Below are 24,748 nucleotides of genomic sequence, written 5' to 3'. Positions count from 1 at the left end.
GCTCTGCAACAAGAGAAGCCACTGCAGCGAGAAGCCCCGCACACTGCAACGAAGAGTAGCCCCTGCTCGCCACAACTAGAGAAAGCCCATACGCAGCAACGAAGACCCAACACAGCCAAAAATAAATAAATTAATTTAAAAAAGAAGAAGAAAAAGAAAAGGCGGTGGAACTGCGATATGAACTCAGGCAGCTTGACTTCAGCTGGTGGGATCTTAAGAGCCATGCAAAGGCCCTGTCTGCTTTCTCTGTTCTGGGAAGAATTGTGGCTGGGGGAACAAGGTCAGCTTTTGGGCAGGCCATTCAATCAGTTTATTATAAAAATAATGGGGGCAGGATATGGACAGCTAGGTTGGTTACTTCTGGGGTCCATCTAGGGTGACCGTGGCACCTAGGGCTTCCTGGAGCTCCTCAGGGGCAAAGACACCCAGCTCTGTGATGATGCCGCCAGTGATGAGGTCGTGGGGGGTGACATCAAAGGCAGGATTCCAAACCCCAATTCCTTCAGGGGAGAGGGGGGAGGCAAGAAAGGCAGGGATTAGGCTCATTGAAAGTTCTCAAGCTATTGTCGCCTGTCTCACTCACAGTGGTTTTTGGGATTGGGGAATCCTTGAGAATCTAGAGATCCTCACCCCAAAAGTGCATGAAGGCATGGGTTTTGATACCAGTAATGAATTTAGACCCCCTACATTCCTGGATTGTCACTGTCTAAGAAGAAGCCTTCAAAGTCTTATATACATCCACCCACTTGTGCCTGCTCCAGGAATTTCTTTAGGAAACTCCCAAGAATCCACCCCAGGGCCTTTGCATGGGCTGTGCCCTCTGCCTGGATGCTTTCCCTCAGATACGCACATGACTTGATGTTTCACTGCCTTCAGGTTTTTTCTCAAATATCACCTTCTCAGTGATATTTGATAACCCTGTCTAATTCACCCCCTGCACAGACACTTCCCATATCCTTCTGTGCCTCATTTATTTCTCCTCAGCCTTTACCCGCTTCTAACATACACTGGGATTTTGTTATTTATCTTGTTTGTTGTCTGTCTCCCCACTGGACTGTCAGCTCTATGAGGGCAGGGACTTTTATGTTTTTTTTCACTCCTGTTTCCCCGGCCCTATCATGTCACCTGGCACTGGCCAGGTGCTCAAAAATGTTTGCTGAATGAATAACAATCTCTTACACAAGAGGCTGCAAACTCTGTTTTCTCTGGTTCACAGTTTTTTAAGACCACTGAATTAGCTGTCAGCTTTCAAAGTGTGGGAGCTTTCAAACATATAACAAACGTAAGGCTTCTCTTGGAAAAATCAGAAGAAAGACCTGTTCTCCTGGGGTCTGCATTCCTGTGATCCTTGGCCAGAACAGAGTATCGGGGTCCCCAGACTGCACCTGGCCCGTGTTACCCAGCTTTCTTGGGGGGAGGGACACGGTGGGTTGTCAACTCTGCTTTCCATGGTCTTATGGGTTTTGATCAGTGCTAAATAATTAAGCCTCCAGGAAAGCAGGGGCACCAAAAAAATCACGAGAATTTTTTTTTTCAGCATTAATGTATCTATTTTTATTATCTATCTATCTATCTATCTATCATCTATCTATATTCTTTTCCATTATGGTTTATCACAGGATATTGAATACAGCTAGACAGTAGCTCCTTGTTGGTTATCCATTTTAAATATAGCAGTGTGTACACGGCAGTCCCAAATTCCCTATCCCTAACCGGTCCTTTTAATAAAAGGTTTTGATCATACTTGTTACTATTTAACGAGCACTAAGGGCCAGGCACTGTTCTCCACTTCACGGGGGTTAATTACACTGAACCGCCTCGGGTATATGAGGTAGGTCATGAACACAGCTCATGGGGCTCTTAGGGATGAATTTTAGGCAACCAGGCTACACAGCCAGGAAGTGTGGGGAAGCTGAGAGATATCTGTCTCTTCATAAGCACTCGGCCAGGTGGTACTCTTATTTCTTATTCAGGTGAGAAAACAGAGGTGGAGAAGAGCAAGGCAATGCGCTCAAGGCTTCCCAACTCATTAGCTGTATCTTCTGACCTTGAATCTGACTTCCAAGACGTGTCTGCTCTAAAATATGGCTTGAAGGAGCACCTTATGCCCCAGAAGGCTGATGACACCCCAAATACCACCTGCTGCCTGTGAAGGGGTCAGGGTGCCTCAACAGAGGTGCCCAGGCCTATGGTGCCCCCCCTCTGAGCGGATGGCTTACCGGGTGCCGCAATCCTGACCCCACTGACATGGGTCAGCTCCTGGCCAGGACGCTCCTCAATGATGATCTCCCGGCCCGTCTTCAGGTGGAGGTCACACGACGAGCTGGGGGCAGCCACATAGAAGGGGATGCCGTGGTGCTTGGCGGCGATGGCTAGCTGGTAGGTGCCCACCTTGTTGGCCGTGTCGCCATTGGCAACCACGCGGTCGGCTCCCACGACGACAGCTGGGGAATGAGATGCCGGGAGTCGCCACCGGGCCCTGCATGCCTGGAGCCCTGCCCACTGGCACGCCCCACCTGCTGACCTGACACTCCATAGTGGGCCATGGCGGCTGCCGCCATGCTGTCGGCGATGAGGGTGGCGGGGATCTGCTCGTAGACGAACTCAAAGGCCGTCAGCCGGGCTCCCTGGTTGTAGGGCCGGGTCTCCGTGCAGAAGGCACACTCCAGACGGCCCAGGCTGTGCAGCGAGCGGATCACACCTGTGGGGCCCAGCCCACCAGGAGGATGAGATGCAAAGGGGCAGATGGGCAGGGCAGCCCACTGGTTAGCAGCATGGTTCTCCAAACCATGCAGTCCCACTCCCGGGCCCTTGCAGTGGCTGTTCTCTCTGCCTGGTACAAATGTGTTTAGAGAATGCCTTCTCCGTGAGGTCTTCCGGGATTCCTCCATCTCACAGAGCAACCCTCACGCTGCCAACCCCTACTCTCTCTCTTTAGCACTTACCACGTTCAAATGCATCATACGTATTTGTTCTGTTCCTGTGTCTGTTCCTCCTGTTTTCCTGCTCCCGATGGCAGAGATTTGATCTACTTTCTCCACTGCTGGGTCCCTAACTCCTAGAACTGTGCTGGGCACACAGTAGGTGCTTAATAAATGTTGAGCGACTGAAGGAATGGATGCATGTATGAGTGATGGGGTACACAGGAGATAAGCATTTATTAAGCATAGATATTTGTTAAGTGAATGAATGAATGTCTTGCCATCAGAGCCTCAGTCCCCAGGCCCAAGGGTGGCACCTAGGCAGGTAGGGAAACCTCCTGGAGAATTTGGGATCAACTGGAATCCGCTGCCTTGAACTCCAGGACCCAGTCCCCCTGGTCCTGGTCACAGCTACCCTAATCTTTCTTTAGGGGGCTACGCCCCACCCCTCAGTCCTCTTGGAGTCCACACACATCCCACCCACTTTCTTTTTTTTAAATTTTAATTTAACTTTACTTTTATTTAAAAAGTATTTAATTTTTTTTTTTGGCTGCACTGCACGGCTTGTGGGATCTCACTTCCCCATCCAGAGACTGAACCTGGGCCACAGCAGTGAAAGTGTTGAGACCTAACCACTGGACTGCCAGGGAACTCCCCCCACCAATTTTCTAGGCACATGACACAGGCCAGGCCTATCGAGTGACTGATCCTAGATGGACAGATGACTCCGTCAGAGCCCCCGAGATACAAGGAGACTTTTCTAACACTGTCGGAATAGAGACCCTAGGCTCTTTTCCTTGTGATCTGAACCCTGGCCGACGAGTGGAGCGTGAGGACGATGCCACCATGGAGGAGGGCAGATCTTAGGGATACGGATAGATGGACCCTGATGCTATTATTTGAGCTGCTGGATCCAGTCATGCCTGAAGCCAACCCCCTGAGTGTTTCTGTACAAAAACTAATAAATTCACATTTTGGGGGGTGTATAAAGTGGTTTGGGTTTCTTTCTCTTGCATCCAAAAAGGGTCCTCCCCTATCCCTGTGGATGCCCACTCACCTAGGGCTGTGCCATAGCCAGCAGTGGCCAGTGCACCGGTGTTGCAGTGGGTCAGCACTATCACCTTGCCGCCCTCGGGGGCTGCCCGCTCTAGGAGGTGGTGGGCTCCCAGGTCCCCGATGCTCCGATTGTCCCGGAGGTCTTTTGCCAGCATGTCCTCGGTCCAGCGGATCACTCTGGGGCCGACAAGGGACTCTGAGCACAAGTCACAAGCCTTCAGGGCCCACATCAGCCCCTCCTCCCTGCCCAACACCGCTCTCCTGGAGCTCTCCTGCTGAAAGCCTCTCGCAGCTGTGGGTCTGGACCCTTCTGCCACAGCCACCTAACTGTAACTCCATTTGCTCTTGGGACACATTTACTAAGCACCTCCTGTGCGTCAGGGGCTGGGGGACACAGCAGTGAACAAGACAAAAATCTCTGCTCCTCTGGAGCTGACACTGAGGTGGGGGAAGCAGGTGATGAACAGACAATAAAGTGAAGGAAAAGGCCTCGGAGTCAGGAGACAGAGGACAGGAATGAGCTGTATTATATGGGGGGTGGGGAAGGCACAAACCTGAAATTTGAAGGAGAGGAGATTAAGTAGATGGATACCTGGCTTGCAGAAATGGTGTGTGCAAAGGCCCTGAGGCAGAAGGGACCCTGGTGGGGGTTAAGGAACATGGAGAGTATCCGTGCAGCAGATGCGGAGGGAGAGAGTGGGAAGAGAGCGGGGAGAGGACCAGGGCTAGAAACAAAATTCTTCAAAAGCAAAAACTAGGTAAATGAGGTGGCACTTAAAAGGGCCTCCAAGGGCAGATAGGGCTGGGGACGTTCAGGGAGGTCAGAGTCAGGGCACTGAGTTCAAGGATCTCGGGGCCAGGCTGTCCGGTGGTGAGTCCCAGCCCTGCCTGTGTGGCACTGGACTAAGAGCACATTGCCTCAGTTTCCCCATCTGTAACTGGGTGCTTGGGAAAAAAAAAAAAAAAAAAGAATGAATAGCCGCCGGTTAGAGCAGCGCTTGGCACAAGGCCCCTCTACCTCTCTCGGACCGCCTCCTCCGTGGCGCCCTCCCGCTCCGCTTCCTGCGCTGCGAGGTCGGCCAGGTCTCGGGCGGCGCGGGCCATGTTGACGGCGGTGGGCCGGGCGGTGACAAGTAAGCTCAGAGCGTCGCGCACGAAGGCCACGAGCGCGGCAAGTCCGGGTCCCCCGGCGCCCGCCTGCAGCTCCACGGCGAGGCTGAGGCAGCCCACGAGCGCAATGGCTGGGGCGCCGCGCACCTGGTGGGGAAATGGGGGCGTCAGGGACTGCAGGCATGGGAAGCCCCCCACCCCGGTCCCACCGAGCGGCCCCACCTTCATAGCGCGGATGGCCTCCCAGGCCTGGCGCACCGAGCCCACCGCCTCATAGCGGCTCTGCTGGGGCAGCAGCAGCTGGTCGAGGATCTGTAGTGAGCCCCGCGAGTAGCGGATCGCCTCCAAAGTCATGCTGTTGCAGCTGCGATCACCGCCTTTCCCGGGGCTCAGCGGGCCGCGCGCACCAGAGGCGGGGCCGGAAAGGGCGCAGGGGGCGAGGCCAGGGCCCAGGGGTGGGACCTCTCCCGGAAGGAGGAGCGTGCGCACATCAACTTCGCTGGCTCCTGGGACCCGCGAACCAGGCGCCGGGTCCTACTCCAAGTTCCCCGCCAAACCTGGGCAGTTAGCCGCACCCTCGGAACCAAAATGGTGCCACTATTTATAGGGCAACTATTGCATGCCAAGTCCTGTGTTTGGCGTCTGGCTATAGCAAGACTCCTAAGTGCCAGGTGGGTACCCTCAGGTGCCTGACTTCTCCAGCCAGAGCCAGTGCTGCCTCTGGCCTCACGCAGAGCAAGGCACCAGAAGGGGGTTCTGAGATCCAACAGACTCTTACTGCTGCCTTGAGACCTTCCTATCCCCGCGGGGAGTAAAGGCCTGCGGGCTGGGGGCCACCACTACCTCCGGACAGGGCACATTACAAGTTCAGCAGAATTCAGCCAGAACCTCAGCCCGGAGAGGTCCGTATGTCTGGTTTGTTCACCACTGCATCTCCAGTGGCTAGGATAGCGTCTGGTGCACTGCAAGTGCTCCGTTAATATTTGTGAAATGATCCTTCTCCAGGATTTAGGGGGAGGTGGTGGGCCATGAGTCACCTGGTGGATGCTCAGCTGTTTTTTTTGCTCAGTTTACTAGTTTCCTTCAAAGGAAGCAACACGCTGGGGTCTCTTTCATGATCCTTCCAGGGTGTCCCCATGGGTGGGGGATAATGAACAGCCCACACCTGTGTGCTCCATCCCCTTCTGCATCCGGCCTGGATCCTGAGCACCCCTGCTGTCCAGTCCCAGTTTCATCCTTCATACCCAGCCTGTGCCACCTCCTCCAGGAAGTTGGCACCGATTACAGGCCAGCCTGGGCTACTACCTTTCAACTCTCATCAAGCTGGGTGGGGACCCAGGCCGTGGTCACAGCATCAGCATTGGCTGATGAGATGCTGGGCAAGCTTAGTTGGGTTGCGGGGGGAGGGGTGCAGGCATAGCTCCTGGGCCCATCTAGTAACCTGAGGCAGAGGCAAAGAAGCAGGGTTTTAATGCTGGGAGGTCGGGGGTCCCACAAGGCACAGACACCCTCTCCAGGACCAAATAAATAACAACTCCATTACTGTGAGGAGGTGAGGTCTGGGGAGGGTGGTCACTGAGCTCTCCAAGGGCTGGTGGGTTAAGGGGCTGCAGCCTGTGAGGGGCCTCCTCGGTGGGTCTTGGCCTCCTGAGTGAATCTGGCCCCCAGAATCACTCACTCTCCGAACCGGAGTAGTCAGCCACGAGGGAGGAGCTGAGGCTGCAGGGCTGGGGTGTGTCCTGGGGATTGGCTGCCTCCTGGGAGGAGCCCGGCAGGGGCCGGGGCCTGTCCTGACAGCTCTCCTCCTGCCCCGGTGGCCTACTGTTCTTGCACGTCTTGGCTGTCTCCTGAGAACAGTCTCTGGGGGATGTGGGCCTGTCCTGGGCGGTCCCCTCTGGCACCCGTGGCTCCCCAGACTTGGGGGTCTCAGCTGTGTGCTGAGGGCTCTCTGGGACCTCCCGGGACCGCCGCCGCACAATGCCCAGGTGCCCCACGGTGATGGGGGAGCCAGTGGGAGCAGATCTGCGGTTCTGGGACAGCTTCTTCAGGACGCTGCTGGCTTTGCTGCTGCTGGCGCCAGGTCCCGGGCTGGAGGGGAACCAGGAGCGGCTGATGATCTCTGTCCGCTTGAGTTTCTGCTTGTCCTCATATGCTGGGGATGGGGAGAGGGAGGGGGGAGGAGGAGGTCCAGAGCCGCCCTCTGCCCGAGCAGCCCCCCATCTCCCCCCACCCCGACCTCCTCGCCCCCTGGCCCCCACGCACAGTCTAGGGTGTGGAACTTGAGCAGGGCGGCCAGCCTGCGGTCATCCTCCGTCTCCGGCACCAGCGGGATGTCCAGGCTTGCCTTGGCCTGCAGGGCCTGGTCCCTCTCTTCCTCCTCCTGCATGGCTTTTTTCTTTTCCTGTGTTGGGGAGAAGGGGTTGGGGAGGGATGGTGGGTGTCAAAGCTGTGCCTCTTTGCCCTCTGAGCTGGAGGGGAGACTCCCTCCAGCGTTCAGGGTCTCAGTTTCCTTCTCTTCAAGCTTATGGGAGGAAAAGGCCTCACACAGTGCTCGGGACATAGAATTTGTTCAACAGCAGGAGACACAATCATTAGTATGTGTACCACTGGGTTCTTCACTCATTCATTCTTTCCACAGATATTTACAGAATGTCTTTCTGGTGCCAGGCCTTGTTCTAGACACTAGGGACACAGCAGTGAGCAGACAAAATCTTTTGCCCTGGTGGAGCTGACATTCTAGTGGGTGAGCAAGACAAAGTGGTGAGGAGAGAAAGAATGCTGGGAAGAGGGTAGGAAATAGGCAGTGGGTTCAACTTTAAATGTGGTGTGCATGGTAGAGGGGGGAGTTAGGGACAGTATCCTAAGAAAACCATATTTGAGAAGAGGTGTCTGAGTGAGGGAGCCATGTGGGTATCTGGTGGAAAAGTGTGCCAAGGTGGAGGGAACAGCCTGTGCAAAGGCCCTGAGGCAGAAGTGCGCTTGCCAGTGAGGCGGCCAATGTGGCTAGAGCAGAATGAGCAAGGGAAAGGTGGAGATGGGGGTAAGGAGGGGAAGGGGCATATCATTTGGGCCTGGTGGGCCAAGGGGAGGACTCTGGCCATTGGGAGCCACGGAGGGTTTTGAGCATAGCAGGGATGTAATCCCACTCAGGCGCTCGCTGGCGCCCCCTGGTGGCTATGAGGGGAACAGCCTGTGGGACACAGGGCATGAGCCCCTGGGGACCAGGGTGGAGGGACTGTGCTGGTCCAGGCAGGAGATGATGGAGGCTGTGGAAGTGGTCAGAGCCTACCAGAATTTGCTGACAGATGGGGAGAGGGGAGTGGTGGTTATAACAAGAGGAACCAAGGCTGACTCTGGGCTTTACGGGCTGAGTGTCTGGAAGGACAGAGATGCTTCCGTTACCGAGAAGCGGAGGATGCAGGCAGGGCAGGTTAGGGACTGATGGGGTTCCTTGGGATGTTACGTTGGAGGGTCCTTAGACCCCATTCGGGGACGCCCACAAGGCAGGGGACACCAGCTCTGGGCAGAGGCCTGGCCAGAGAGATACACTTTCAGTAACAGATAATTAGTAAGAGAACCCACAATTTCACTCCTAATAATAACCACCACAGAATGATCAGAAAAGGTGATGTGAAAAAATGGGAGTGGCAAGATGATGAATATGGAGCTTGTGCCTTGTGGGGTCGCCCGGGATGCTCCTGCCCGGGCTCTGTTCGCAGGCTCCAGGGGTGAAAGCTGCCCCACAAAGCGAGGGAAGAGGCAAAAGTTCTCATGTTCCCAAAGGACGTTCCACTGCCCTGTCGGATGCCCACGAGGGTAAAAAACCCATTTCTGTTTTACTCCTCTGACCCCAGACCCCCATTCCCTGTGACTTAGCTCCACTGAGTATTTTTGGCCCAACTGTAGTAGCCATTGTGTCACTGACAGCAACGCCCTAGGGTGTCCTCCAGCTACGACCCTGTCCCCCCGGGGTCGGGAGTCTGCGTTTGCATCTGCGCCCTCAGTGGCTCTACAAGCAGGTACAGGTGTCCGGCCCAAGCATTTACATGTTGAGATAGGCATTATACATTTTATAGGTAATTTCCTTTTTTATTTCTAGGGATTTGACTCTAGGGCTGATTTTGGAAATTACGTGGGGGTGGGTTGTCAATCTATGGATTTTGTTTCAGGACAGCTGAGCGGGCCCATGAAATATGTTAGGAGCTGATCAGTGCCCTCCCGGGCCTCTGCCTGCCCCGGCCACGGGGCGGGTGTCGGGACTCACTTGTGCCCCAGCTTGAGGATTTCTTCCCTTTGAGAGTCTGCTGTGAGGGCCAGAGTCCCCAGGGGAAGGGGCCACACGCTTAATAGTAGCTGCTGGGCTAGATGCCTCCCATGGGTGCTGTGATGTGGGGATGTGGTGGCGAGTGGGGAAACCGCGGGTGAAATGACCTCTGCCTATAGCTGGGATGTGGTAGGGAGTGGGCTGGACCTGGGTCTCAGCCTGCTTTTTGTTCTCCCCGCTCCACTGCTGGTGATGCCAGGCCACCCCCGCCTGCCCGTGGTCCTGACCCCGGGCCGGAGCCCTGCTCACCCGGAACCTTTTCCGCAGCATGCTGTTGAGGGCGAAGTCGTCCTTCCAGGCGCTCTGGGCCTCCTGGATGTGGCTCAGGGTGGGGAGGGCCTTCTTGAGCGTGCTCCGGTCGGCCTCACCGTGCTCCAGTCGGAACATGGCATCTGTCTCCAGCTTCTGCTTCTTCTCGTGCTCTGCGAGAGTGAGAGCGGGGCTGGGCCTTCAGGGCCCTGGCTCGGGGCTGGGCTCAGGGTTGGCATTGGGCCCGGAGCCCACCCTTGGCGCTCACCTGTCGTCAGCACCTGCTCGTTGTCTGCCATGTCCCAGCGCTCCTCCTTGCGCTGGGCGCCGCTCACAATCACGTAGTCGCAGTTGGCGGGGTCTGTCTGCATCTCGATGTAGTTGACGCAGAGGTGGCATTTCATTCGGAACCTGGCAGGGTGGAGGGCGACGGGCTAGAGTCAGGACACTGTGGCCCGCTTCCTTCCATCCGTGCGCGTCATCAACTAGTGTTCACGGAGCACCTGCTACATGCTGGGCTCCATGTCCGGGGGACAGCCGTGGGTGAGACAGATATGGTTCCTTCACCCCGGCACTGACCTTCTGTCTGGAGTTTGTTCACTTGTTCATCCATCCATTCATTTGTTCGTTCGTTCATTCATTCAACAAACCCTCCTGAGGGGATGGAGCAGAGCCTGCGGGGGCCTTGTGGGCCACGGGGAGGACTCAGGCTTTTACTCTGAAGAAGGTGGGAACCATGAAGGGTTCTAGGCAGGATGTGCCCTGACTGACAGACCATGATGGTTTCCAGGAGACCCCCAGGGGATAATCATCAGGCAGAGGGTAGAAACTTCCCTCCGACTCAGACTCCTTTGTAGCCCCCTCACCCTGCGGCCCACCAGGCTGCCTCTACCTGTAGATCGGGGTCGTGTAGTAATTGCCAACCTTCTTCTTTTCTGCGTTGTAACGAACACCTAGGAGGAGAGGGAGAGAATGAGGCTAGGGCTCAGGCCACCCTCAGCGTCTTTTCCTGGGGTGGGGAGCAGATGGGGGTGGTATTTTACTCCCCTGCAGGGGAGACACCTCTGGAGGACACTGAAATTCAAGCACAGAAGAGCCATGTCTAGGCTGCGGGATGGGTGCTCAGGCCACAGAGGAGGGTGGGCTGGATGGAGCCAGAGGGCCCGGGTTCATACCCTGGCGCCACCCCGCCAGCTGTGCGACCTTAGGCCAGCTGCCCTGGCCGTCCGGCCTCAGGTTCCCCGTCGATTGGATAGGGATGGCTATGATGCCTACCGCACAGGGCTGGTGTGAGAACTGCAGAAGCTGGTAATACACATGGATCGCTTAACACTGGGCCAGGTGCTCAGCAAGCATTCAAGAAGGGTTGGCTTTTGGGAATTCCCTCCCTGTCGGTCCAGTGGTTAGGACTCCGTGCTTTCACAGCCGGGGCCCAGGTTCAATCCCTGGTTGGGGAACTAAAACCCCGCAAACCGTGGGGTGCGGCCAAAAAAAAAAAAAAAAAAAAAAAAAGGTTGGCTTTTATTATTTTTCTAGAGAATAGCCAGGTTTTTTGTTCCTTTTTCACTAATTAGATGGTATATTCTTGACTCTTATCTTGCTTACTGAGTGAAAAAAGCTTAAACTAGAAAAACAGAGCTTGGGGGGGTTGGTGGTGTGGCCTGGCCAGCTGTTCCTTTTCTGGGGGGGCTGCTTCTGTTCACGGCCCTGAGGTTGACCCATGTGTGGTGTCAGGCTGCGCCCTGCTCTTTGTCGCCTGAGCGCCTGGAGGCCTTTGGGGTAGACGCCCCTTGCTGGGTCTGATCAGGGGGATGTGTTGGGGGGAGTCATTCCACTTCAGCAGTGGGGTGGCCTGGCCCCTCTTTCTTGCACTGGACCCTCCTGCCGGGAGCTGCCGGCTCCTGTTTACAGAGCGAGCTGCTGCCCTGGGCCAGGCGCCGTGGGAAGGGCTGAGGATCCCTGTACTATAGTGGAGGAAACGGAAGCCAGGAGCGTCGAGTCACCTGCCGCAGGCCTCAGGGCTGCTGAGCAGGGCCGCGGACCCATGTCTGTCCATCCATCTGTGCACCTGTGGGCACGATCAGGGGTCTGAATGCTCACGGTAACAGTAAGGGTAGTGGCAGCAGCAGGGTGAGTTTACGAGCCCTCGCACATGCCACGTGCTGTGCACTAAGCACTTTCTTTTTAATTTATTTTTGGCGGCACTGTGCGGCTTCTGGGATCTTAGTTCCCCCACCAGGGATTGAACCCACGCCCCCTGCAGTGGAAAGCGCAGGGTCCTAACCACTGGACCGCCAGGGAATTCCTTGCACTAAGCACTTTTATGCCACACAGGCGGGCACTCATACCACCTGAATTTCACCGATGGCTAAATCGAGGTACAGAGGCTCAGTCGCCTGCCAAGGGTCACCAGCTACGAAGTGGCAGAGATGGGATTTGAACCCAGAGCCTCCTAACCGCTCTGCCACGAGGCATCCACAGCCCACCAGGCACTTGAGCCCACTGTCCCCTATTCGACTCCTGATTGGGACCCCGGCGGAGACGGTCTCGCACGGCGCCCAGCAGTTAAGGGGCTCGCTGGCCATGGGGCTGAATGGTGGGGGTCAGGGTGGGGAGCAGGGGAGCGGGCGGAAGCTCACCCATGCCGATGTGGTTCTTGCAGCCATCACACCAGATGTTATAGGGCATCTCAAATCTACACAAACAGAGAACAGCTCATTTGTCCCCGTCCACGTGGGCTCTCCCAGGATCTCCAGGTCAGCGACTCTGGCTGCAGTCACATTGCAAAGGGTGTGCAAGTGGGAGGGTAAAGAACGGTGGTCATTCTTGCAACCAGGCCAGGGCCATCATGTGGCTCTCTGGCCAGCTGACCCAGTCTCTGCTGGGTGCTGCCCTGTCTTCCATATCCCACCACGTCAGCTACACAAGTTTCCAAGCAGAGGAGGAAGCAGGCTTCAGGGAGCACTGGTGTTTGATTCCAGTTTAGCTACGTTGTTGTAGTGACACTGGATTTTTTTTTGTTTTTAATACATTTATTTATTTATTTTTGGCTGTGTTGGGTCTTCGTTGCTGCGGACGGGCTTTCTCTAGTTGCGGCGAGCGGGGGCTACTCTTCATTGCGGTGCGCGGGCTTCTCACTGCGGTGGCTCCTCTCGTTGCCAAGCACAGGCTCTAGAGCACAGGCTCAGTAGTTATGGCTCACAGGCTTAGCTGCTCTGCGGCATGTGGGATCTTCCTGGACCAGGGCTTGAACCCGGGTCCCAACCCCTGCGCCACCAGGGAAGTCCCTGGGTTTCTCTTATCCAGTTCTATTTGCAACGTGCAATTCTGGTAAATTTCCATTAACAGCAGTAATGGAGCTTCTCTTTTAAAACAGAACCATTAAGTAATGAATAATAAGGTGAATTTAAGACACTGTACAGATGAGATGAGGGCTTGGCAAACAGAAGGCAGGGTGGGTGGCTGGATCTGGAGTGTGGAGGCACGGCGGGAGTTGGAGGTGACCTTCAGCTCTGTGACTCTTGGGGCCACTGCTGAGATTTGCATCTTGACTACTTTTCCATAGATGTTCCTGCCTCTGATGGTTTTGTCACTGGATGCTCTGCTCAGGCCCAGGGCGGACCCCAGAGGCTGAGGGCAGAGTTCATGAGGCAGAGAAGGAGGCAGAGAGGGGCTCCTTCTGGGGCGACACAAGCTGGCTTCTGCTTCCCGCCACGGCTGACCCACAGGGTGCTGGCCAGAAATAAGAGGAGAACCCCGGAATAGCCATCGTCCTGGCTTGACTGCAGCAATGGCTGTGATCTTTATCCTCCCCATGTCCGTGCCCTTTGCAAGATGACTCTGCAGCCATTCCTGTCAAGAGGTGGAGTGTGTTGCCCACCCGCTCCCTGCATCATGACTTGCTTTGGGGAATCAATGAGACAGAAGTGACAGGGTACCAGCTCAGGGTCTCTGCCTCAAGAAGCCTTGCATGCCTCTGCTGGCTCTCTTTTGGAACCCGGCTGCGGCTGTGTGAACAAGCCCAGATTAGCCGGCTGGAGGATGAGACTTGGAACACAGCCCAGTCATACCAACCAAAGCCATGCTGGACCAGCCAGTCCCCAGCCAGGCAACCCCCAAACATGTGAGACAGCCCAGCCCAGGTCAGCCAAGACCAGCCAAGGGCAGCAGAGGCATCCAGCTGAGCTGCAGACTCGTGAACAACACGAGTGCTTAACATGTGCTTATCGTTTTGTTACGCAGCAATGGCTGACTGATACAGCAACTTTCTGCTTTATGGAATTAAGACCCTGCAGCACTGGGCAAAATCAGGGGGTGCTGAACACTCCTTGAGGTTGACACCAGGTGGCACAAAGGGCAAGGGTCCTCAGGTGATGCCAGGGCCTTACCTGATGATGAGGATGCCCTGGGACAGCTTCCGAGCCCGCTCCCGAAGAGGGTGGCTGTTATGGTATCTGTTGAGTGAGCCATGCTGTGTGGAAAGGAAGAGGGAGCAGATTAGCACTGCTGAGCTGGGGGAGCTCAGGGCCTCTCTCACAGGCCGAGAGAGGCCTCATTCTTATGTCCTGCTGGGAGTGTAAACAGCAAAATGGGAGGCACTTAAGCTTGGAATCAGGAAAACAGGAGTCTGCATCTTACCTCTCCCATTTAGGAGCTAAAAGAGCTGTGTGACCCTGGGCAGTGACCTCACCTTTTGCCTTCCACAGCCCTATGAGTCAACTGTGGACAAGGATCATAATTACCTCCAGGTGTTGTGGGATCAGGTGAGATGGCAAGACCAGCAAACCTCTGCTGGGTACTTTAAGTGTGTCATCTCACTTTAATCCCTCAACGTTTCTGGGAGGTCACGTTGTTTTGTTTCCCCTTTGGACCTATAGGGAGACTCTGGTGTAGAAAGACCGAGTCATGTGCAGGGGACCACATAGCTGGGACATGCTGATTCATTTACTAGCCCCTTACTGAGCACCCAGTGTGGGGACACAGATGCAAATGAGACAGATGAACATCCCTGCCCTTGAGGCGTGGACGTTCTAGAGGGGGAGATGGGGGGCTTCCCTGGTGGCGCAGTGGTTAGGAATCCACCTGCCAATGCAGGGGACACGGGTTCAGGCCCTGGTCTGGGAAGATCCCACGTGCCGCAGAGCAACTATGCCCGTGCGCCACAACTACTGAGCCTGCGAGCCACAACTACTGAGGCCCGCATGCCTAGAGTCCATGCTCCGCAACAAGAGAAGCCACCGCAAAGAGAGGCCCACACGCTGCAACAAAGAGTACCTCCCGCTCGCTGCAACTAGAGAAAGCCCGCGCGCAGCAACGGAGACCCGATGCAGCCAAAAATAAATAAATAAAATAAATAAAGAGAGGGGGAGATGGATAATACGCAAATAAATGGGTGATGCATCAAGGAGTTAAGAAGGCTACGGAGAGAAATAAAGCACTAGGTCATGCGATAGAGAATGAGAGGGTGGTCAGGGAGGCCCTCTGTGAGGAGAGACCTAAAGGAAGGAAAGGAGTCTTGGGGTCAGAGGGAGGGAGAGGTTCCAGGCAGAGGGAACAATGAGGAGGCCAGACGAGCTGGAGCTGGGAGGGTGAGGGGATCTGACCCAGAGGCCGTGTGTGGGACCTCATCCTGGACTCCACTGGAAACACACCACACCTGACACTGGGCATGCTGGTGTTTACATGGGTCACTGACCAGGGTCACACTGACCACCTGGGAGGGAAGGCTGCCCCAAGACTCAGGTGACAAGTGCAAGGCAGGGAGACCTTGGGGGCCGCCCGGGCTTCTGCAGCTGTTGTTCTGACTCCAGGAGGGGATGAAGAGCGTGGGGCCCCTACCCGGCGGGGTCGCTATGCTGTCGTGGACACGGAGAAGGAAGCCTGCCCCCTACCTTTGTAGGGTTGAAATCCGGAGGGTAGTACTTGTTTACGCCTTTCCTTTCACCCTGGAAAGCAGAAGAGAGACGTGAGTCAGAGAGGGTCCTACGGGAGACCTACTTGTGCAGCCTTGAGGGGCGAGACCTGGACAAGGAAGACAGGGATATCCTGGAGGATGACCCAGGGCTCCGTGTCCCATCGAGGACTGGTGACTTGGGGGAAAAAGCCCCACTGTTGGGAATTCCCCGGCGGTCCACTGGTTAGGACTCAGCGCTTTTACTGCCGTGGCCTGGGTTCAATCCCTGGTCAGGGAACTAAGATCCAGCAAGCTGAACGGCTCAGCCAAAGAAAAACAAATAAACAAAACAAAACCCACCGTCGTCGCTGTGGAAAATTCCACAAGGGTTAGACTCTCCTAGAGCAATGGCTTTCACAGTTATTTTGGGACCGTGACTTAAGGTAAGACATATTTAACCCCAAATACACAAGCACAGGTTTCAGGAAAGAATGCTCACCCAGCTGTGAATCTCTCTTTTAAATGCTGACAGCCAACTGCTGAATTGACTTATTGACTTAACGATCCACTGAAGCAGTGGGTCTCAAACTTGGCGGCATGTTACAACTACCTGAGGAGTTTCTAAAATACTGATGCCTGGGACCCACGCCCAGAGGTTCTCCCGACAGAGGACCTGCTCTAGGGCATGGTGCCTGGACACAGGGCTTTTCCAAAGCAACCCTGGAAAACACGTGTGTATACACATCCTTGTACATACAGGTCCATTCACAATAGCCAAATGGTGGTAACAACCCAAGTGTCCATCAGTGGATGAAAGGATAAACAAAATGTGGTCCATCCATATAATGGGATATTATTCAGCCATTAAAAAGGAAGGAAGCTCTGATATATGCTGTAATGTGGGTAAACCCCGAAAAAATCATGCTAAGTGAAAGAAGCTGGATACAAAGGGACACATGGTACATGATTCCATTGATATGAAATGTCCAGAACGGACAAATCTACAGAGGCAGAAAGCAGACTGGTGGTTGCCAGGGGCTGGGGTGGGGCAACGGGAGTGACTGCTATTGGGTATAGGATTTCCTTTTGGGGTGACGGAAATGTTTTGGAACTAGACAGAGGTGGTCATTGCAAAATATTGTGAATGTACTAAATGCCACTGAATCATATGTTTTAAAATGTTAGTTTTATGTTATGTGAATTCCACCTCATTAAGAAAAAAAAAAACAGGAAAAAAAAAGAAAAAAGCTCCCTGGGTGATTTTAGTACACAGCAAAGTTTGAGAACCACTGCACCTGAAGACCATGATCCAGAGTTTGAAAATACCTGAGAACTTGGGGTCGGGGTGGGGAAGGAGACTTTTAGGGGAGGGAAAGGGCTATTCAGGGGACCCCTTCCCTTCACCTAAAGATCAGAAGAGAAACCCAATGAGCACAGCCTGTCTTCTACTCACCATCTTGGAAGCTGCCTACTGGTCCTCAGCCGCCACTCAGCCTATCTGAAAAGACGACGAGACACTGCTTTGTCGATTCACTGCCCAGTGCCACCCTCCTGGACAGCCTGGCAGACAGTTGCGGCTTCTCTGTGAAGATGTGGTGGGCTGTGCGTGGTGGTGGTGGCGGCTCAGATGATCCTCTCTGCAGGTGTAGGAGGCATCCAAGGAGCGGCGTTTGTCTGTCTGGAAAGGGAGTGTCCTGTTCACTCTCCATCCAACATATATTTCCCAGCTGACACTTCTCATCCCTCCATGGCCCCCATCATCGCTCACCTGGACGAGTACAGTCACCTCCTTCCTAGGCTCCTGGCTCTGCCCTTGACTCTTATGGTCTGTTCTCCTCGTAAGGGCTAGAAGGATCTGTGAAAATATAAATCTGAACTATCACTTTCCTGCTTAAACGCCTCCAGTGATTCCCATAGCTCTGAGGATCAAGTCAAACCCCTCCCCATGGCCTATGGGGCCCCTGCCTGCCTCTCCGAGCCCACCTTTTACCCCTCTCCCTCTCACTCACTGTTTCAGTCACACTGGCTTCCTGGCTGCCTTCGAAAGCTAAGCAGGTACAGGCCAACTGCCTTGAATGCGGCTAAACACCTACAATACACAGGATAACACTCACGAGTGTTCTTTGTCACAGGTCTCAGCTCAAACATCACCTCTGTCAGAGGCCTCATCTGATCACCTGATCTAAAGTCACTTCTTCCCTGGAGCTTCCACCTCATCACCCTGTGTCTGTTCACTTGTTTACAGTCTGTCTCCTCCGCCAGGTGCCACTGTGCTACGTCTCCGGCACCCAGGACAGCTCCTGATAAATGCTGACTTCATCAACCTCTGATAACTGACTGAGGTTCCATAAGACTCAGTGTGGGTGACACAGAGACACTGGGAATTTGGGGTGAGCAGATGCAAACTATTACATATAGAATGGATAAACAACAAGGTCCTACTGTATAGCACAGAGAACTATATTCAATATTCTAAGATAAACCATAATGGAAAAGAATATTTAAAAAAGAACATAGATATATGTTTAACTGAATCACTTTGCTGAACAGCAGTAATTAACACAACATTTTATGTTTTTATTTTGTGTGTGTGGTACGCGGGCCTCTCACTGCTGTGGCCTCTCCCGTTGCGGAGCACAGGCTCCGGACGCGCAGGCTCAGTGGCCATGGCTCATGGGCCCAGCCGCTCCGCAGCATGTGGGATCTTCCCGGACCAGGGCGCGAACCCGTGTCCCCTGCATCGGCAGGCGGACTCTCAACCACTGCGCCACCAGGGAAGCCCTAACACAACATTTTAAATCAACTGTATTTCAATTAAATAAATAAATAAATAAAAAAGAGAGACAGTATGAGGGACTAAAGCGTAGTCCAGAATGGGGATTGGCAGATTTTCTCGACTGAGGGCCAGAATTTGTCCCAACAGCTCAACTTGGCTCAACTCTGCTGTCACTGCTAGAAAGCAGCCATAGACAATATGTAAATGAATGGGTGTGGCTGCATTCCAACAAAACTTTATTTGTGGACCCTGAAATTTCAATTTCACATGATTGCCACATGTCACAAAATATTATTCTCCTTTTTTTTTTTTTTGTTTTGTTTTTTTTTGCAGTACACAGGCCACTCACTGTTGTGACCTCTCCCATTGCAGAGCACAGGCTCCGGACAATGCAGGCTCAGCAGCCATGGCTCACGGGCCCAGCCGCTCGGCGGCATGTGGGATCCTCCCGGCAGCATGTGGGATCCTCCCGGACCGGGGCACGAACCTGCGTCCCCTGCATCGGCAGGCGGACTCTCAACCACTGCGCCACCAGGGAAGCCCTTATTCTCCTTTTGATTTTTCCCCAACAATTTAAGAAGTTAAACCCATTCTTTGCTGGTGGGTTGTACAAAATCACGCAGTGGTCTGGTTTTGGCCTGTGAGTGTAGTTTGCTGGCTCCTTGTGCTCGAGTCAGGAAGTCTCTGTTTCTGCAAACTTAGCTGTGCGGTCTCTAATAGTTACTGTGTGCTACCTGCTGCACAGAGTCCAACATCATTGCCCCATTTACTCTATACCATGTTAGTATTATCTCCAGTTGACGAATGAGGACGTGGGAGCTTAAGTAACTTGGCAGGGGTCAGAAGCTGATAGGAAGGCAGAGCCAGGGTGCAAAGCCCCAGATATAAAGTGTTCCACCACCCCCCCAAACTCCTCTCCACCTCGGATCCTCCACCTGTAAAGTGTGCCCCTGGACCAGATTTTCTTAAAGTCACTTCCAAACTAAAAATGCTTTTGCCAACAAAATAGCTAAGTGCCCACCCAAGCTTTGGGGGCACAGTTCTCTGGGCTGGAATCCCTGCTCCATTCCTCACTAGCTGGGTAACCTTGGCCAATGTCTGAGCCTCCCTGAGCTTATATTTCCTCACCTGTAAAGAGTGGATGACGGCAAGAGGACTTTCTGGAGTTGCTGTAAATGAAATAACATACAAACATGGGTAATGCTTACACAGAGTGAGTACTCCACTTACAGGAGTTGGGGGTCTTACCGTGGTTTTATCACCCCAGTGAGTGGTACAGGTGGGGCTACAGGGTGGATGTATAGAAATCTCTGGTCCTCGGTGTCAAGAATAATGATAAACCCCACTGGCTCAGGGCATAATGCTTGGGCTTGGATCCCGACTCTGCTTTGCTTGCTAGCGGCTTGACTTTGGGCAAACTGCTTCTCTCTCTGAGCCTGTTATCTTATTTGTAATATGGGGTTTATACAAGTTTCAACCTGATGAGGTTGCTGTCAAGACTCAGTGAGGTAAAGTATCTGGAAGAGCGCCTGATGCTGAGTTAAACGTTTGTAGTTCTGATTATTTCTCATGCCAAACCGTTTTACAAGCGTCATTTAAAAAAATCTTCACCAAGACCCAAAGAAATACGGGCTTACTGTCCCATTTTCCAGATGAGGAAAACCTTAAGAGGTATAATATGGGCTAGGGTCAGGTCTGGGGTCGCAGCTAGGGCCCGGGGTTTTGTGTCGGGGGTCGCGGCTGGGGGGCGGGCAGCTCCGAGCATCGGGCCCACGTTCCCAGAGCCCCGCGGCCCCCGGCGCGTTCGACCCCATAGGGCGGCTCCGAGGCCGGGTGAAGCAGTGGACGGACCCCCAGGAGTACCGGGCCTAGCCGCCCCTCTGCCCGCCTGCACTTACCTGCCCTCCTCCTGACGTCACTCCGCGCCCGTCCCGGAAGTCCCTGCTGGACGCGTAAGGGGGCGTGGCGCACTCCCCGCGTGACCGGGACGCCTGCGCGAGGCGGGGCGAGGCGGCAGCACAGCGCTGACTGGCTGAATGTCGAACACGCCGCTCGCTGACAGCCGCCGGAGTGGACCAATCCGGGCCTGCCCTTCCCAACTGCGCGCACTACACAATGCCCCACCCTCGGCCCCGCCCACTTTGCCTGACCCAATCCGAGGCCCGCCTTTCTGATGATGCTCTCCAGAGAGCGGGATTTCGCCAGCTGAAGCGGTGGAGCGAACACCAGCTCCTGGGCCAAATCAAACCAGCCCCTTGCGTTTGAATGGCTAGCGAGTTAACAAATGTTTTTAAATTTTTAAATGGTTGGGGGGGGGAAATCAAAAGAATAACATTTTATGACTTGTGAAAATCAAATGAAGTTCAAATTTTAGTGTCCGTGTATAAAATTTTATTGGAATCCATCTGCGCCCACTCATTTACCTGTCTGCAGCTGCTTTCCCACTACAGTGGCAGAATTGAATGGTTGTCACAGAGCGCCTATGGCCCATAGAACCTGAAAATGTACTGTCTGGCCGTTTACAGAAGTGGGTCAGCCTTTGTCTTAGAACCTTCAGATCAGCTTGATTTTGCCTTCTGCACAGGGGAATGGCTTTTGAATGTACTTTTGCGCCTTGTAGAGTTTAGCAAAATCTGTTTGTTCATTTGTTCGCTCAACAGCTGTTTACTAGGTGCCTGCTATATGTCAGGCCATGGGGATTATGGAGCAAAGGACACACCCTTTTCTCACTGATGAGGCTGGCATGTCAACTGGAAATTTATCGAAGACAGTGTGAAAAATGATGACACTGGTACTGCTATGATTGCTACTATTACTATACTATTTGGTGCCAGGCCCTGTTCTAAAGCTCTCATAAGTCAGATCTCGTGTAATCATAGTGCTGCATATGGAGTGCTCACTACTCACCAGACATCATTCACCAGTGCTCACTATTCACATGAATCACCTCAGGGAATGCTGATTCCAGGAGATGGATACTCTATCATGTTCATTTTACAAATGAGGAGACAGGCCCAGAGAGATTAAGCAACTGGCCCAAAGTCACACAGCTAGTGAAAGGTGGAGGATTTGTCTTACATCTGCTGACACTAAACCTTGTTCCTTTAACCTCTGAGCTATACTGCTTTGGGTTGTATGCATTAAACATAAGGGCTGCTGTGGGAACCAGGAGGAATCTTTAACAAGGGTGGGGTGTTTGGGAGCTGGCAGAAGTGAGGGTGAGCAAGACCTCTGTGATGGGTGACACCGGAGCTGGATAAAGAGAAGCCAGGCAGAGGAAGGGGGGTGGGCAGGGCAGAGGAATGCTCACAGATCCTGAGGAACAAGATGGAGCTGCATTCAAACCCCAGTAATCTTGCTTGCTACCTCTGAATTTTGGTTGAGTCCTTGTCTTGCACCTGAAAGAAGAGCTAGTGACTGAAAAGCCACAAAATACTCCCTTGTCAGTAATATTTTGGTGAGAAGTGTGAGAGCCCTTGGCTTTCAAGGGACGTGTAGAGCCTCACTCTTTTTTAAAAAAAATCCTTTATTTGTTTATTTTTAATTTATTTTTGACTGTGTTGGGTCTCTGTGGCTGTGCATGGGCTTTCTCTAATTGCAGTGAGTGGAGGCTACTCTTCTTTGAGGTGCACAGGCTTCTCAGGGCAGTGGCTTCTCTTGTTGCAGAGCACAGGCTCTAGGAGCACGGGCTTCAGTAGTTGTGGTGCGTGGGCTCAGTAGTCGTGGCTCGTGAGCTTAGTTGCTCCGCGGAATATGGGATCTTCCCGGACCAGGGCTTGAACCCGTGTCCCCTGCGTTGGCAGGCAGATTCTTAACCACTGCACCACCAGGGAAGTCCCGAGCCTCACTCTTATTACTTACACACAGCTCAGGTGATGGAAACAAACATCAGCCTGGGATACGAAGAGACTGTCTATAAAGATGCCAAGCGCAAGGCAGTTCCCGTGGGACCAAGGGAACTGGCTCAGGGAGAGGAAGACAATTAGCCAGGCCGGGCAGGGTGACAGGAAGAGACCTGGATTTTAGCTCTGGGGGACCCTGACCAAGTCACATCACCTCTGTCTGCTTACCTGTGAAGTGGGATATCTCAGCCCTGCCCATAGGAACAAATGCAGTAAATGCCTACCAATGCATTTGTAAAACAGTTTGAAGAGGAAGAGAGAAGCCAGTGGGCCGGGAAGGGCGTTCCAAGATCATGGTGTGTCTTTGGGGGTCAAGAGCAGAATGACAGAGGAGGAGGCGACCTCTAAGCACCAGGAAGTTCTTTACATAAAACAGAAACCCACTTCCCTGCTATTGGCACCCACTATGTGGCCCTATTCCTAACTTTGGGGACACAGAGGACCAACCCCTCTTCCACATGCCAGCCCTCCAGCTCCCTCCCACCTCTAAGAGTCTGTGGTTCAAGCCTACCTCTGTCTTCATGCCCCAATCACCAACCAGCTCAGAAAGCAAGCCCAATAGGTTAGACATTTTATATTTAATCTGTGACTGTGACCAAAACTATTTGGGGAGCCTGTCCAGCCCCCACCCCTACCTTTGTGTGAGAATATCCAACCTCCAGAGGGTGCTGCAGCATTTCTATTTATGGCCCATCCTTGGCCACAGCTGATTGGATCAGGGGTATAGATTTAACCCAAGCTGGGCCAATGGGGTTTTCTCCTGGCAATTTACAACTGGGACCCAGACATGCAGGGGAATCTGCTTGTGGCTTAATCTGAGGACGTAGAACTTTGGGACTTAGTGGGAAGCCATCTTTAGCCATGTGCAGAGAAAAGCAGAGATGAAAACCATGTGGTGGGGAAGAGAGAGAAAGAGAAAGGAATAGAGAGGCAGAGAAAGAAATAGAAAAACATTCCTTATCCCTGGAGACCTTTCAGTTCTTAAGTGGCTTGATATATCCCTGTATCCCTAAAATAAACTCTCCTCTTTGACTAAGCTAATCTGAACAAGTTTCTCTTTCTTGCAAGCAAAAGAACTTTAACAATGTCTGTGTCTAAGATGCAGTGTTGGTATGTGGAATTTACAAACTCTAGATCATTCACCTCATTTTTTGTGAAAACTGACACCAAGACTAGGGGACCTCAAACAATTCATTCTATAGATAGAACTGCAAAGTATGAAATAGCTATAGAATGATAAAAATGAAGTCCAAACCAAATTAATCATCTTTTACAAGTGAGCACTGAGGCTGGTCAATAATGCAAGCTCTCTGATTATGGAAAACAAGGTAACAGGATTTGAAATTCAGGGGGCTACAAAACCAGGACGATGGATCTTTGTGCAATCCTACTGGTCTGGGTCTCTTACCATGACGCTGTGCTTGCAGGTTACCTAACACATTTCCCAGGAGTATCAGAGTTCCAGATTTGGTGGTTGAGGGGGTCTGAGTCCAGAGAGAAAATGAAAGGTAGAATCAAGAACTCGACAAAAGGAAGCTTGACACATTTTCAAATCAACTGCAGACAAAACAGAAAACTCAATGACAGGCCTATATATCTGCCTCTGTCAGATTCTGATGAGATCAGGACAACGCTTGGGTTTCTCGGACAAATCCTCTTCCCGGTGCAAGCTGGAAGACAGAGAGGACAGGGCCAGCTCCTACGTGGGCCACTCCTCCAGTGGCCAGGCTCTGAGCACACAGGGCACCCAGGGAAACTTGGTGTCCTTGCCATGATCCTGTAACTCCAGAGGAGGGGGCAGGAGAGGACCTGCAAAACGAGCAGGTTCAGTGCCACACCTCCAATTGTTAGCTACGGCACCTGGCTTATTCTGCAGTTAAATTCTTCGGGGGAAACAAAAATATTGAAAAGGAACATCTGATAGATAAACAAGGTCTTCCTGTAGAGCACAGGGAACTCTATATATTCAATATTGTGGGATAAACCATAACGGAAAAGAATCTAAAAAAGAATGTATATATGTGTATAACTGAATCACTTTGCTGTACAGCAGAAATGAACACAACACTGTAAATCAACTTCACTTCAATAAGAAAAAAAGAAAAGGAACATCTGATTAGAAATACATTTCGTGTGTGAAAAGAGGAGTGTGGCGATGCAGAGGGCTTTGAGCCCACGCAGGGTAGTGAGACCTACTTAACTGGGCTGCTGTCTCTAAAGAGGAAGAAGACAGGATTGGATTGAATGAGGGAGGGAGCCTCCCTTCCCAGTGGTGGAAGGGCACCTTGAAGCCCCGAGGCCCAATCATGCTCTGTGGCTCTGTAATCAGCAAGGGAGAATGTGGAGGAGGTCTGGACCTTGAAGAGTTCAATGCCATCTGCAAACTACCTCCAAATAAGAATGACATGCTTAACTCAGGCACTGCTTTTACTGTACCAGGTTCAAAGGACTTTTAAAGGAGGCCTGGGCCTTTATGGGTTTAGGAAAACTGGATTCTCGGGAGCAGTGGGTTCTATT

At 53.0% G+C, this 24,748-nt stretch overlaps 2 protein-coding genes across 5 annotated transcripts; both read right to left on the bottom strand.

Moving 5' to 3' along the window:
- Window positions 1-51: 51 nt before the first annotated feature.
- Window positions 52-5,658, bottom strand: MRI1 (methylthioribose-1-phosphate isomerase 1). The gene is made up of 6 exons (XM_024767562.1): window positions 5,310-5,658; window positions 4,996-5,234; window positions 3,979-4,154; window positions 2,525-2,701; window positions 2,220-2,444; window positions 52-500 (listed from the first exon to the last, which is right to left on the bottom strand). Exons 1-6 carry the CDS (start codon window positions 5,439-5,441, stop codon window positions 355-357), a joined length of 1,095 nt encoding a protein of 364 aa, XP_024623330.1. The 5' UTR covers window positions 5,442-5,658; the 3' UTR covers window positions 52-354.
- An 882-nt stretch (window positions 5,659-6,540) lies between these two features.
- YJU2B (YJU2 splicing factor homolog B) lies at window positions 6,541-20,321 on the bottom strand. Of its 4 annotated transcripts, none has more exons than XM_024767558.1 (12): window positions 20,228-20,321; window positions 19,458-19,498; window positions 17,322-17,408; window positions 17,007-17,231; window positions 15,552-15,605; window positions 14,049-14,131; window positions 12,300-12,355; window positions 10,553-10,613; window positions 9,929-10,071; window positions 9,661-9,833; window positions 7,350-7,488; window positions 6,541-7,239 (listed from the first exon to the last, which is right to left on the bottom strand). In XM_024767558.1, exons 4-12 carry the CDS (start codon window positions 17,007-17,009, stop codon window positions 6,758-6,760), a joined length of 1,194 nt encoding a protein of 397 aa, XP_024623326.1. In that variant the 5' UTR covers window positions 17,010-17,231; window positions 17,322-17,408; window positions 19,458-19,498; window positions 20,228-20,321; the 3' UTR covers window positions 6,541-6,757. The 4 variants fall into 4 exon arrangements, with proteins under 4 accessions (XP_024623326.1, XP_024623327.1, XP_024623329.1 ...); XM_024767559.1 differs by lacking the exon at window positions 20,228-20,321 and adding an exon at window positions 17,563-17,642; XM_024767561.1 differs by lacking the exon at window positions 12,300-12,355.
- Window positions 20,322-24,748: the final 4,427 nt, after the last annotated feature.

The sequence above is a fragment of the Neophocaena asiaeorientalis genome, unplaced genomic scaffold (assembly GCF_003031525.2).
Source record: "Neophocaena asiaeorientalis asiaeorientalis breed wild unplaced genomic scaffold, Neophocaena_asiaeorientalis_V1.1 scaffold87, whole genome shotgun sequence".
Taxonomy (NCBI): domain Eukaryota; kingdom Metazoa; phylum Chordata; class Mammalia; order Artiodactyla; family Phocoenidae; genus Neophocaena; species Neophocaena asiaeorientalis.
Note: the sequence above shows the minus strand (reverse complement) of the source record. Positions and strands in the feature narration are given on the sequence as shown.